This window comes from Octopus sinensis, linkage group LG25, assembly GCF_006345805.1.
Source record: "Octopus sinensis linkage group LG25, ASM634580v1, whole genome shotgun sequence".
NCBI classification, from domain to species: Eukaryota; Metazoa; Mollusca; class Cephalopoda; order Octopoda; family Octopodidae; genus Octopus; species Octopus sinensis.
In genome coordinates, this window is record NC_043021.1 from 10,762,214 (window position 1) to 10,774,401 (window position 12,188).

At 38.1% G+C, this 12,188-nt stretch overlaps 1 protein-coding gene across 15 annotated transcripts in view; it reads right to left on the reverse strand.

Annotated features, from left to right (window-relative positions):
- LOC115224513 (fibrillin-2-like) overlaps positions 1 to 12,188 on the reverse strand; it is a 202,202-nt gene that overhangs the window by 1,546 nt on the left and 188,468 nt on the right. For 14 of the 15 annotated variants that reach the window (XM_036513124.1, XM_036513126.1, XM_036513125.1 and 11 more), the window contains 3 exons: positions 11,960 to 12,041; positions 10,160 to 10,275; positions 7,534 to 7,976 (listed from right to left, as the gene is read on the reverse strand). In XM_036513124.1, the coding sequence (XP_036369017.1) occupies positions 7,534 to 7,976; positions 10,160 to 10,275; positions 11,960 to 12,041 (641 nt within the window). The remainder of the gene's footprint in view (positions 1 to 7,533; positions 7,977 to 10,159; positions 10,276 to 11,959; positions 12,042 to 12,188) is intronic. The other variant, XM_036513118.1, reaches the window with a different exon arrangement.

Below are 12,188 nucleotides of genomic sequence, written 5' to 3' on the forward strand. Positions count from 1 at the left end.
TCTGGAGGAAGCAATTGCAACAAATTCTCCAAAACAAGTCAGAGATCTGTTTGCAGATCTTCCCATTTGGGGTCAGTTGCTTAAAAGCTATATACTAGCTTAAAGTTTGTCCTATAGTAGCAGTAATAGTAGTAACAGTAGTAGATGGCGAGTAGTAGTAGTAGTAGTAGCAGCAGCAGTAGTTGTGGTAGTAGTAATCATAGTAATAATAGTGGTGGTAGTAGCAGCAAACAACAGAATTGCAATGTAGTGGTATGGTGATGGTGATTGAGGTAGTAGTAGATGGTGAGTAGCAGCAATAGTAGATGGTGAGTAGTAGTAGAAGCAGCAGCAGTAGTTGTGGTAGTAGTAGTAATAGTGGTGGTGGTAGTAGTAGTAATAGTGGTGGTAGTGGTAGCAAACAACAGAATTGCAATGAATATTTGATTTTAAAAAAAAGGAAAGTGATCTGAAGATAAATAAAAGAGGGAGGAAATTCGAGAAATAAGTATTTTTGAGGTTAAGTACATACAAAGCCGTCTGTGTGTGTGTGTTATTTATGTAATGCTGAATATACACACAGTTTTAAATAACAAACACAGTCATAGCTGTGTGGTAAAAAACTTGCTTCCCAACCACATGGTTCCAGGTTCAGCCCCACTGCGTAGCACCTTGAACAAGTGTCTTCTACTATAGCCTCAGGCTGACCAATGCCTTGTGAGTGGATTTGATAGATGGAAACTGAAAGAAGTCTGTTACTTTCATATATATATATATATATATGAATAATAAATAAATGCGCCCTTTTAAAGCCTAGCCAGGCTCATGGGCCCAGTTTCCCAGTTTCAATGGCGTATGTGTTCTGCCCAGCTGGATGGGACGCCAGTCCATTGCAGCGTTACTCATTTTTGCCAGCTGAGTGGACTGGAGCAACGTGAAATATATATATATATATAAAACAATAAGTAATGGAGCAATAATAACAGTTAGAAGTGGATCATTGGTGTTTTTTGAAGTCATTCAATAACGTTATTAAATGACTTTAAAAAACACCAATGATCCACTTCTAACAGTTATTATTATCTCCATTACTTATTATTAGCTCCATTACTTATCGTTTTCTTTATATATATATTAAACTACAGTTTTACCTTTAAATTACCTACTTTCGTATACCTTATAACAAGGACCATACATACTGAGGTAATACCAGGAGTGCCTTTGGTTACATCTATCCCTTAGACGGTTACATTACCTCTAACTTACATCTTACACAACCTATCTATCTATCTATATATATATATAGACACAGCGTGTATATATATATATATACACACTCACACATGTATGTATGTATATATATATATATATATATATATATATATATATATATATATAAGCGAGAAAGAAGCAACAAGAATGGATAGGTTTTAGTACAATCATTTCATACAAGGACAGGCTTATTAAAAGTTGTAAAAATTACAGCAATAAACATGTCCCGTACTCATCAGCTAAAATACATGTGAGTTCTCTAGACATCCTAGTGGTTGAGGCTATACTCATGATAGATGATATTAGCTTCAAGGAACACCCGTTAAGATATAACCCTCACCTTAGACACCTTAGGAACTTTATTCAGTCAACCCGGTGCAAACATGGAATCCTAGTACCAGCAGATTAAAACGGGTAATATGTATAGAGTTGATTACGATATTTATAGCAAATTAATTAGGAAGGAACTAAACTCCAAATATAAAATTACGACTAAGAACAACTTGAAAAAAGTAACATGGAAATGAAAGAGATCATGGAGAAACTAAATTTAACGGATAGAACGGAGCCACTAAAACCGTGTGAGCCCAGGATCAACCTTAAAGACCACAAAAAGAACTTCTTGGAAAACCCTTCGGTAAGGCTGATCTGTCCAACTAAGTCGGACATTGGCCGACTTAGTAAATCTATCCTGGATAGTGTTCTACCCCAAATAACCCCTCTCTCCCCTTAAACTATGGCTAAGTACGGATGAAGTTCAAATGGTTAACTCTCTAACTAATACTAGTAGTCTGTCCTTTATTCAGTTCGATATTAATAGTTATTACTCAAGTATTTCCCCTATCTTACTCAACAAATCACTAATATTTGCCATGAATCGCTCCCTCATATCTAGAGAAGAAATCAATATTGTGCTACTAGCTAGGAAGACATTTATAGAATTTGAAGATAAATTATGGACTAGAGCAGATACACCTAATTTTTTGATATACCAATGGGTTCCAGTGATTCGGCTGAGGTAACCAACCTAGTGGGCACATATCTATTAAAATGCATAAGCAAGGATATACCAGAAATACAGTGGGGTCTATATAGGGATGATGCTCTGTTTGTTATCCCTAGTAATAATAAATCTGTTATAGAAAGGATTAGAAAGAAAATTAATAAGTTCTTTAAGGATTTCAACCGCGGTATAACGTATGAACCGGGCACTAAAATAGTTAACTTCCTAGATATTATGCTAGACCTTAACTCCAAGCTACATTACCCATTTAGAAAGGAAGGCGAAATCACGAATTACGTAAATAAATTATCAAATCATCCCCCAAATATAATAGAATCTTTAGTAAGAAATATTTCATTAAGAATTTCAAAATTATCATCCAATAAGGATATATTTAACTCCCATTCTGAGCATTATAATGAGGCGTTAACTAAGGCTGGATACAACCAAAAGATTACATTCGTTGATAAGGGGAACTCACGTATTCCTAATAATGAAGTTATCAGTAATCACATAAGCAGCAATACAGACCAAGCCCGAAATAAAAGTAGAATTAAATTAATGGTAACGCTAATCTAGCGTACAGGCCCAACAATTCAAATAGAAGCATTGACCAGAACATAGGTAACTCGGATAATATTGAAGTAGATAAACCTAAGATGCACACAAATAAAAATAAAAATAATGGTAATAAATACAATAACTCCGGTGAGATGAATAGTAGTAATTCTACGAACCCTAAATTAATAAAAGATATATTATGGCTGAATATCCCTTTCAACTGTGCGATACAATCGGATATACAGAACAAATTCAAAGTAATTCTGGAAAAAAATTCCCTATCTCTCATAGATATCATAGAATTATATCTAGGAAAACAGTTAGGATTTCTTATTCAACCCTCCCAAATATGTCCACTTTAATAGCTAGATTAATAATAAAAACATTAAACTAGCCAGGAAAGATAGAAATAAAAATAATAATATCAGCATGAATACCAATAGCAATTATAATAATACTACCAACAATAAAAACAACAATAGTAACTATCAAAACATAGGTGAAATTAGTAACCACAGAATGACTAATAACATTAACATTAATAGTAATAATAAATGCCGATATTAATAGAAGTAATAATGTTAATAATAGAAATAATAGATATAAAGCTAATGGAAAACAAGGAGAATGAAAATATCAGTGATATTATAACAGCAATATGCAGTCGGATAAAGACTAACAATAATAGTAACATTACCAATAATAAGAAATCATGGTAGGACTTTAAACCTAAATGATGAAGCTGAAGGATCAATAAATAATAGCAATACTTTAGATATCAGCACCAACTATAGAAATGATAATCAAAATAATAGGAACCTAAGACATCTACCCAAGAATAATCCAAAGCCTGAAGTTGCTCCTCCTGTGTGTAAGTGTAGAATAAAATCAAAATGCCCGGCACCTGGTCTATGTGGGGAAAATAATGTAATCTATAAATGTACCATATCCACGGAGAATAACAAATATCTTTACGTTGGATGTACAATTAATTTTCTAGCCAGAGTTAGAAATCACATCTCGTCTTTTAAATTACGTCATAAAGCTGGTACCACCACACTTTCAAACAAAATCTGGGAACTCAAAAATAATAATAAAAATATAAACCTTAATTGGGAATAGTTAGGAGAGCAATTCCGTATAAAAATAGTAGGGTTGGTTGCCAACTATGCTCCATGGAGACGTATGAAATTCTAAAGCATAGAAAACATAGTAACTTATTGAATAATCATATCGAACTAGGTCAAGTTTGTGTCCAAGCTAAATTGAAGACTTTAAAATATTTTAAATGATTAGAATATCCGTAACTAGATAGATAGATATAACTTGATTTCTACTAGTATAGCACTGCTTTAAGTAGATAACTAAGAGTTCTCACACTACAGTTATCTTTTTCCTTATATCTGCATCAGTTTTTTGAGAACAGGGAAATGAATAGTACTTATACGCTGCTTAATTGAGGCTTTATTTAATTTCAAACTCATAATTTTTAAATTCTTAATTTTAAATCTTAATTGTAATTTTTAATTTTAATTCCTAACTTAATCTAATTTAAGTAGCATAACTCTAATAAAATAAATGAGATACTATAGCCCCATAATTCTATTTCAAAATTAAATAAATAAGGCTACCCCCTCGGTGATAATATGATTATCTTCATTATGATAGACAATCCCCTAACACCTTGTAAATGATCTTCTAAGATTTGACCTGTAGTCCGTCAATGTATGAATAATAACGGCAACTCCTTAAGACAATAAAATGAATAAATTAAATAAGTAAGTTTTATGACTTTTTGATAAGATTATACTTAGATTTTCCTAATGTATTTTCTTTTGATTTTAGCATCTGACCCCTAAACCCCTGACTGTGTTATCTCTTTAGATTCTCTTTAAATTCATAGCTGATTTCAACAGCAATAAATTACTGTTTTACTGGCCAAAGAATAATATTCTCCTCTAGTTCCTAGATGCCTGTAAATTAAAACCAGACTTGCCGTCTACTAATTCGTCTGTATAACTAGAACCCTCTTTTTTATTTTTATTTTTTTCCCTTCTTTCCCATTTCTTTCTCTTTTCTCTTTTTTCTGTTTCTTCTTATTCTCTTTTTCCTTTTCTCTTCTCTTTTAGTCCCCTTTCCCCCCCCCTTTTTTGCTCCCTCCTCCTTTATTTTCTCTCTTTTCTTCTATTCCCTTCCCTTTCTATTCTTGGCCTCTCTAGAAAGCCCTTCAGCCTTTAAAAGTTAAATAGCTACAGCCTCTTGTAAATAGCAGTAATGTGATTAATGTAGTAAATACCTAATCATATAACAAGTTTTGATACCTACCTCATTGTGTTCAACCATTGATAAATTTATCGCCTGTGAATATGAAATTCCTCTTCATTTCTCTGGAAACTTACATCTACACCATTGGAAATTGTGCATCTATACAAAGGATTAATTCACCCTCTCTGTAATGCTAATAAGCAGGAATTGAGACCCACCTCGTTGTGATTAACAATGGATAAATTTGTCTTCTGTGAGTATGTAATCCCTCATCATATCTCTGGAAATTCATATGTGCTCTAGATTAGGTCACCTCTCTGTGATGCTATTAGAACTTTTTTAAAATTCTGTGATAGGACTGTACATCATCTTAAAGAACTTTAATGAACTTTGGAAATCTGTTTATGTTACTTAATTATCTACATTACTTCATGAGTATAGCCTCAACCACTAGGATGTCTAGAGAACTCACATGTATTTTAGCTGATGAGTACGGGACACGTTTATATGCTGTAATTTACAACTTTTAATAAAGCCTGTCCTTGTATGAAACGATTGTACTAAAAACCTATCCATCTTGTTGCTTCTTTCTCGCTTATAATCACCCCACATTACTGTATTGTTAAAACAGTATAGTTTTCTTTTGGTGCATCTAAGTTAGGTACCATATTCAAGTAAATTCATTTAAATTAACTTGAATCTTTATTGCTTTTTGTATATATATATATATATATATATATACATACATGCACGTGTGTATATATATATATATATGTGTGTGTGTGTGTGTGTGTTTGTCTTTGTTTGTGAATGTCCCCCCATCACCACTTGACAATTGATGCTGGTGCATTTATGTCCCCTGTAACTTAGCGGTTCAGTGTAAGAGACTGAGAGAATAAAAAAATCAGTCCTGGGGTTGATTGTTAAAACTAAAGCCCTTTGAGGCAGAGCTCCAGCATGGTCACAGTCAAAAGACTGAAACAAGTAAAAGAATAAAGGAATAAAAGAAGAAAAAAGAAGGAAGAGAGGTAAAGGCCTTGATTTGAATAGGATGGTTCTTGTGGCCAATCCTATTTGAATAGCACAGTAGCTAGACTGGCTGGTGTTATTTGCTATTGTAGAATGGTAATTAGAAGTCAAGAAAGGGGATTAGGACTTAAGTAGCTAACACTTCAGTGTATAATTGATGTGTAAACTTGATAACGAAACACTAACAACAAAGCTCCAGGTACTGCAGCTTGCTAATCTGGGCGTAAGAAGAGACACTGTATGGCCTTGGGAAAGCATCGGTTATTGCCATCTCCGACTATTATTTGTACTTGTGGTCATGTGTTGCGTATGGATGAGGACTGCTGTATGAAAATGTGTCACACCTTAGCATTTGTACTTGTGGTCATGTGTTGCGTATGGATGAGGACTGCTGTATGAAAATGTGTCACACCTTAGCAGTAGAGGGAACCTGTGGAAGAGGTAGACCCAGGAAGACCTCCTGGGATGAGGTGTTGAAGCATGACCTTCGAACGTTGGGCCTCTCCGAGGTGACGACAAGTGACCGAGACCGATATCTAAAATTTACTCCCTTTTTACCCTATAAAGATAGATTGGTGCTGGACTCACCAGGATAACCACCTGAAGCAAGAGACAGCTTCAGACACTCACACATGATATATCACAGCTAGGCCTCAACAAGACACAGCATGGTTCTCTCCTCCCAGCTGAGCACTGGATTATCTGCATTTTTCTTATAAGGTGCAGGTGTGGCTGTGTGGTAAGAAGATTGCTCCTAACCATATGGCTCTAGGTTCAGTCCCACTGCATGACACCTTCGGCAAGTGTCTTCTATTATAGCCTCAGGCCAACCAAAGCCTTGTGAGTGGATTTGGTAGATAGGAAATGAAAGAAGCCCATTGTAGATACATGTATGTTTATGTGTGTGTGTGTGTGTCTTTGTGTTTGTAGACTGTTCTCTATTAACCCTTTAGTGTTCGCATTATTCTGCCTAAATTAATCCTTTTTCATCCACATTGTTTTGAACTAATCATGCATTATCTTGTAGCTATAAGATTTTGATGAGGTAGCTGTTAATTTTTAAGATGATATTGTAGGGCTGGTGTGAGAGACCAGATCTGGCCAGTTTGAACATAAAACAGGCAGAATACTTTTGACCGGATATGGCCGGTTTAAATGCTAAAGGGTTAAACCATATCCTTCTATCTTTCTGTTTCATATCACTTTGCTACAATACCGGGAAACCACTGGATACCTAAGTGATGTATATAATAGTAATGATATGGTGCAGGCAGGGCGGCAGTTGAGTATTAACTGAATAGATAAAGTCTGATAGTGACTATAAGGCCTTGAAGGGATGTGGAACAGACATATTTCTGACCACAGATCTGCTGGAATAAAGTATGATCAACAGTTAAATTACAATAAGTGCAACAACTTCTTACCTGTGATTCATTAGTCATTACTTCATAATCTTGTTTACCTTCATTAGTCATCTCTTCATATTGTTGTTGATCTCCGTCGGTCATCACCTCATAGTCTTGTTTACTTCCATTAGTCATCTCTTCACATTGTTGTTTACCTCCGTTAGTCATCACCTCATATTCTTGTTTACCTCCATTAGTCATCGCTTCATATTGTTGTTTATCTTCGTTAGCCATCTCTTCACATTGTTGTTCACTTTCATTAGCCATCACCTCATAATCTTGTTTATCTATGTTAGTCGTCTCTTGTTGTTTACCTCTGTCAGTCATCACCTCATATCGTTGTTTAACTTGAACGCTTTTAACGACAGGACTGCGTGGTGGTTGTGGTAACTTTTCCAACTCCATCTCATCATATGTCCAACTCGATTCGCTTCCGCAAATAAATGATTCGTAATTGTCATCTGTTGAATTACAGAAATAAACAAACACAAGTAAAGTACTGCACTATATCAGATGTAGTCAAAAAGCATCAGGCCTTTGACCAAAAAACAGGTAATATTAAAAAACTCACCATTTTGATTTAGTCTTGTTCAAAGTATTCACCTTAGGAGTCCACACACTTCTTATTTATTTCTTTATTGCCCACAAGGGGCTAAACAAGGACAGACAAAGGGATTAAGTTGATTACATTGATCTCAATGCATAACTGGTACTTAATTTAACTGCCTTGCCAAAGAACAAGTTGTAACTATGCAGCAGTTTATTATATACGGAGTATATATAGTGAGTGGAGGCGCAATGGCCCAGTGGTTAGGGCAGCAGACTCGCGGTCATAGGATCGCAGTTTCGATTCCCAGACCGGGCGTTGTGAGTGTTTATTGAGCGAAAACACCTAAAAAAGCTCCACGACGCTCCGGCAGGGGATGGTGGTGATCCCTGCTGTACTCTTTCACCACAACTTTCTCTCGCTCTTACTTCCTGTTTCTGTTGTACCTGTATTTCAAAGGGCCGGCCTTGTCACTCTCTGTGTCACGCTGAATATCCCCGAGAACTACGTTAAGGGTACACGTGTCTGTGGAGTGCTCAGCCACTTGCACGTTAATATCACGAGCAAGCTGTTCCGTTGATCGTATCAGCCAGGACCCTCATCGTCGCAACCGACGGAGTGCTCCTATACTATATATAGTGAATCTTTCAATGCTATGGCTCAGTGGTTAAAGTATTGAGCTTACGATCATGAGGTTGTGAGTTTGATTCCTAGACTGGGCTGTGTGTTGTGTTCTTGAGCAAGACTCTTTATTTCATGTTGCTCCAGTTCCCTCAGCTGTCGAAATGAGTTGCATCATCACTGGTGCCAAGCTGTATCGGCCCCTTTGCTTTCTCTTGGATAACATCATTGGTGTGGCGAGGGGAAGCTGGTATGCATGGACGACTGCTGGTCTTCCATAAAAACCAGCCCTGAGTTGTGCATTCGTCAATGAGGCAACTTTCTGTCCAGACTTGTATGGAAGCACTCCGTCTGTTATGACAACGAGGGTTTCGGTTGATCCGAATCAACGGAACAGCCTGCTCGTGAAATTAACGTGTAAGTGGCTGAGCACTCCACAGACACGTGTACCCTTAACGTAGTTCTCGGGGATATTCAGCGTGACACAGAGAGTGACAAGGCCAGCCCTTTGAAATACAGGTACAACAGAAACAGGAAGTAAGATTGAGAGAAAGTTGTGGTGAAAGAGTACAGCAGGGATCACCACCATCCCCTGCCGGAGCCTCGAGGAGCTTTAGGTGTTTTCGCTCAATAAACACTCACAACGCCCGGTCTGGGTATCGAAACCGCGATCCTATGACTGCGAGTCTGCTGCCCTAACCACTGGGCCATTGCGCCTCCACTCCAGACTTGTACCCCGGAGGAGAACCTCTTCGGTGAACCTATGGTCATTCGTGACCGATGGAATCGAGTTAGTATATATGTATTGTTATATATATTTCATCGTTTACTTGTTTAGTCTTTTGACTGCGGTCATGGTGGGGCCTTGGAGGATTTTAGTCAAACGAAGCGATCTCAGGACTCATTTTTTTCTTAAAGCTGGTACTTATTCTATCAGTCTCTTTTGCTGAACTGCTAAACTATAGGGACATAAACACACCAACACCAGTTGTCAAGTAGTGGTAGGGGAGAGACACAAGCAAAAACACACGCACACACAGAGCAAGCTTCTTTCAGTTTCTGCCCACTAAATCCACTCACAAGGATTTGGTTGGCTTGTGGCTATAGTAAAAGACACCAGCCCAAGGTATCACGCAGTGGGACTGAACCTGGAACCATGACGTTGAGAAGCAAACTTTTTTATCACTTTATAGTGTTTTGTTATGTGTGTGATACCCTGGTCTGTGAAAAACAACTGCCTTGCTCAAAACTGGTCCATGGGGCAAAAAAAGGTCGGGGCCCTGCTGCTATACACCACCACAACCACACTAACATCACAATCATCATCAAAGGCATCATTGCAGCTCCCCACCCCATCCTCTGGCCATAATCTGATATTCAACCTTTGACATGACCCAGTTTACCTGCCATTATGATCTTAACATCAAGCAATTTAGTAGTTGTAATGAACGGAAACTCTAACACTGTGCTACATACCTGTATCTGTGGTGACTCTAATAACAGGGGGTGCTGGTACTGTAGGAGGTAAAGGCAGGTCCAATGGGAGAGGAAACATCTTTTCCATGTTGAAAGTTCTTTTGGCCGCAGAGATCCTGTAGAATTGGAATAAAGATACAATTATTTAGAATTTCTAAATGGTTTGCTTGGTTGTTCAGCCTTACAACAATAACACAAAAATGGCACCAACAAGAGAGCTTCTTGTACACAATTGCTTGGCCAGTTAGAAATAGGGGCCAAATCTTCTTCAAGCAACACCATACCATTTTAAGAAATACTATTATTGAAAAGGATCTTGAGTATGGCTTTAAACTGCATCAGGGAGTGGGAGCCTGGTTTGGGAGTTACAGGATTTTGATGGGTACTGAACCACCCCTTAACCACTATTGTTCCCAGGTCTGATCAGACCCAGAGTAAGAAGCACCTGTTAAGGGCTCAGCTATGGATTAAGTAGCATGTTGTGGAAGATACTGCAAGCACAAACCCTCACTGTGTTTGTGAGTACCTTGGGAAAGGAAAAGGCCTGGTGAATCAACCTTAACTTCAAATTAAGGAGTCCCTCATGCAGTCTGGTGCCCTCTTTAGCACCCTTCCAGCAACTCTAGAGTGGGTTGAGCTCTCCTGGAAATTCCCCTAGGAGGAGACCTCACCAGTGTAAAACCTACAGCTTACCAGTTTCCATAGCTTGAAGCTGTCTTAGCTCACTGAGCTGCTATGGTTAGACCCCCCCCCCCAAATCTACAGACTGAGATCAGATTGCATGGACTGAATCTCACTTCAAAACTACCAAGTGCAACACATGTATGACTTTGAACTGTATCCAGCAGTGGGGCCCTAGTTCATGAGCCCCAGGGCTTTGAGAAGTGTGGAACCACCTCTTATCTACTATTGTTATCAGAGTCTGAGCCATAGGTCATTATATCATGGAAGAAACTTCATGCAAAAGCCCTCAGTGCCTTGTGAGTGCCTTAGGAAAAGAAAAGTCTGGTGATATCAACCATCACTGCAATTCAAGGAGCGGAACTCCTCAGGTTGTCCAATGCCCTCTTTAGAGAGCTCTACCTATACTGGCTACTCCACAACAGTAGTTACTATCAAAGCATATATATATATGAGGCAGCTCTTGTGATGTTACTCAACTAGTCAGAAATAGCAACTAAGTTTCTCACAAATCACTCCCAGGTATTTTCATCATCATCATCATTTAATGTCAGTTTTCCATGCTAGCATGGGTTGGACGGTTCGACCGGGGTCTGGGAAGCCAAGAGGCTGCACCAGGCTCCAGTCTGATCTGGCAGTGTTTCTACAGCTGGATGCCCTTCCTAACGCCAACCACTGTATGAGTGTTTTTTATGTGCCACTGGCACAGGTGCCAAAGGCAAAAAATACATTAGGCAATGTAATCATAGATGACCTGAAAAAGAGGGGATGGCCATATCTAGAATACCAACCTACACAAAGGACCATAACCTACTCATATAAAAGACCAAAATCTACCCACACAAAAGACCAACACCTACCCAGAGAAAGGACCAAAACCTACCTGCACAAAGGACCAACATGTACCTAGAGAAAGGACCACAACCTACCCACTCAAAGGACCAATACCTACCCATACAAAGGACTAACACCTATCCACATAAAGAGTCAAAACCTACCCACACAAAGGACCAAAATCTACACATAGTAAAAAAACCAATACTGACCATGCAAAGGACCAACACCTACCCACACAAAGAACTAAAGAACACCTCATTACCTCATGGTGTTTATACTTACTTGCAGCAAACTATAATTGTTATAACAATGACCAACAGAATGAAAAAGGCCACAACAGGAACACCAACCAGCAACAATAAATCTGGAGAAGAAGAAAAAAAGATACAGAAAAACATACATCATCATCATTACTGAAAGCCTGTGTTCCACACTGGCATGGGTTAGATGAGTTGACAGAGTCTGATGGGTTCAGTGTCTGCTTTGGAATGGTTTCTACAGCTGGATGCCC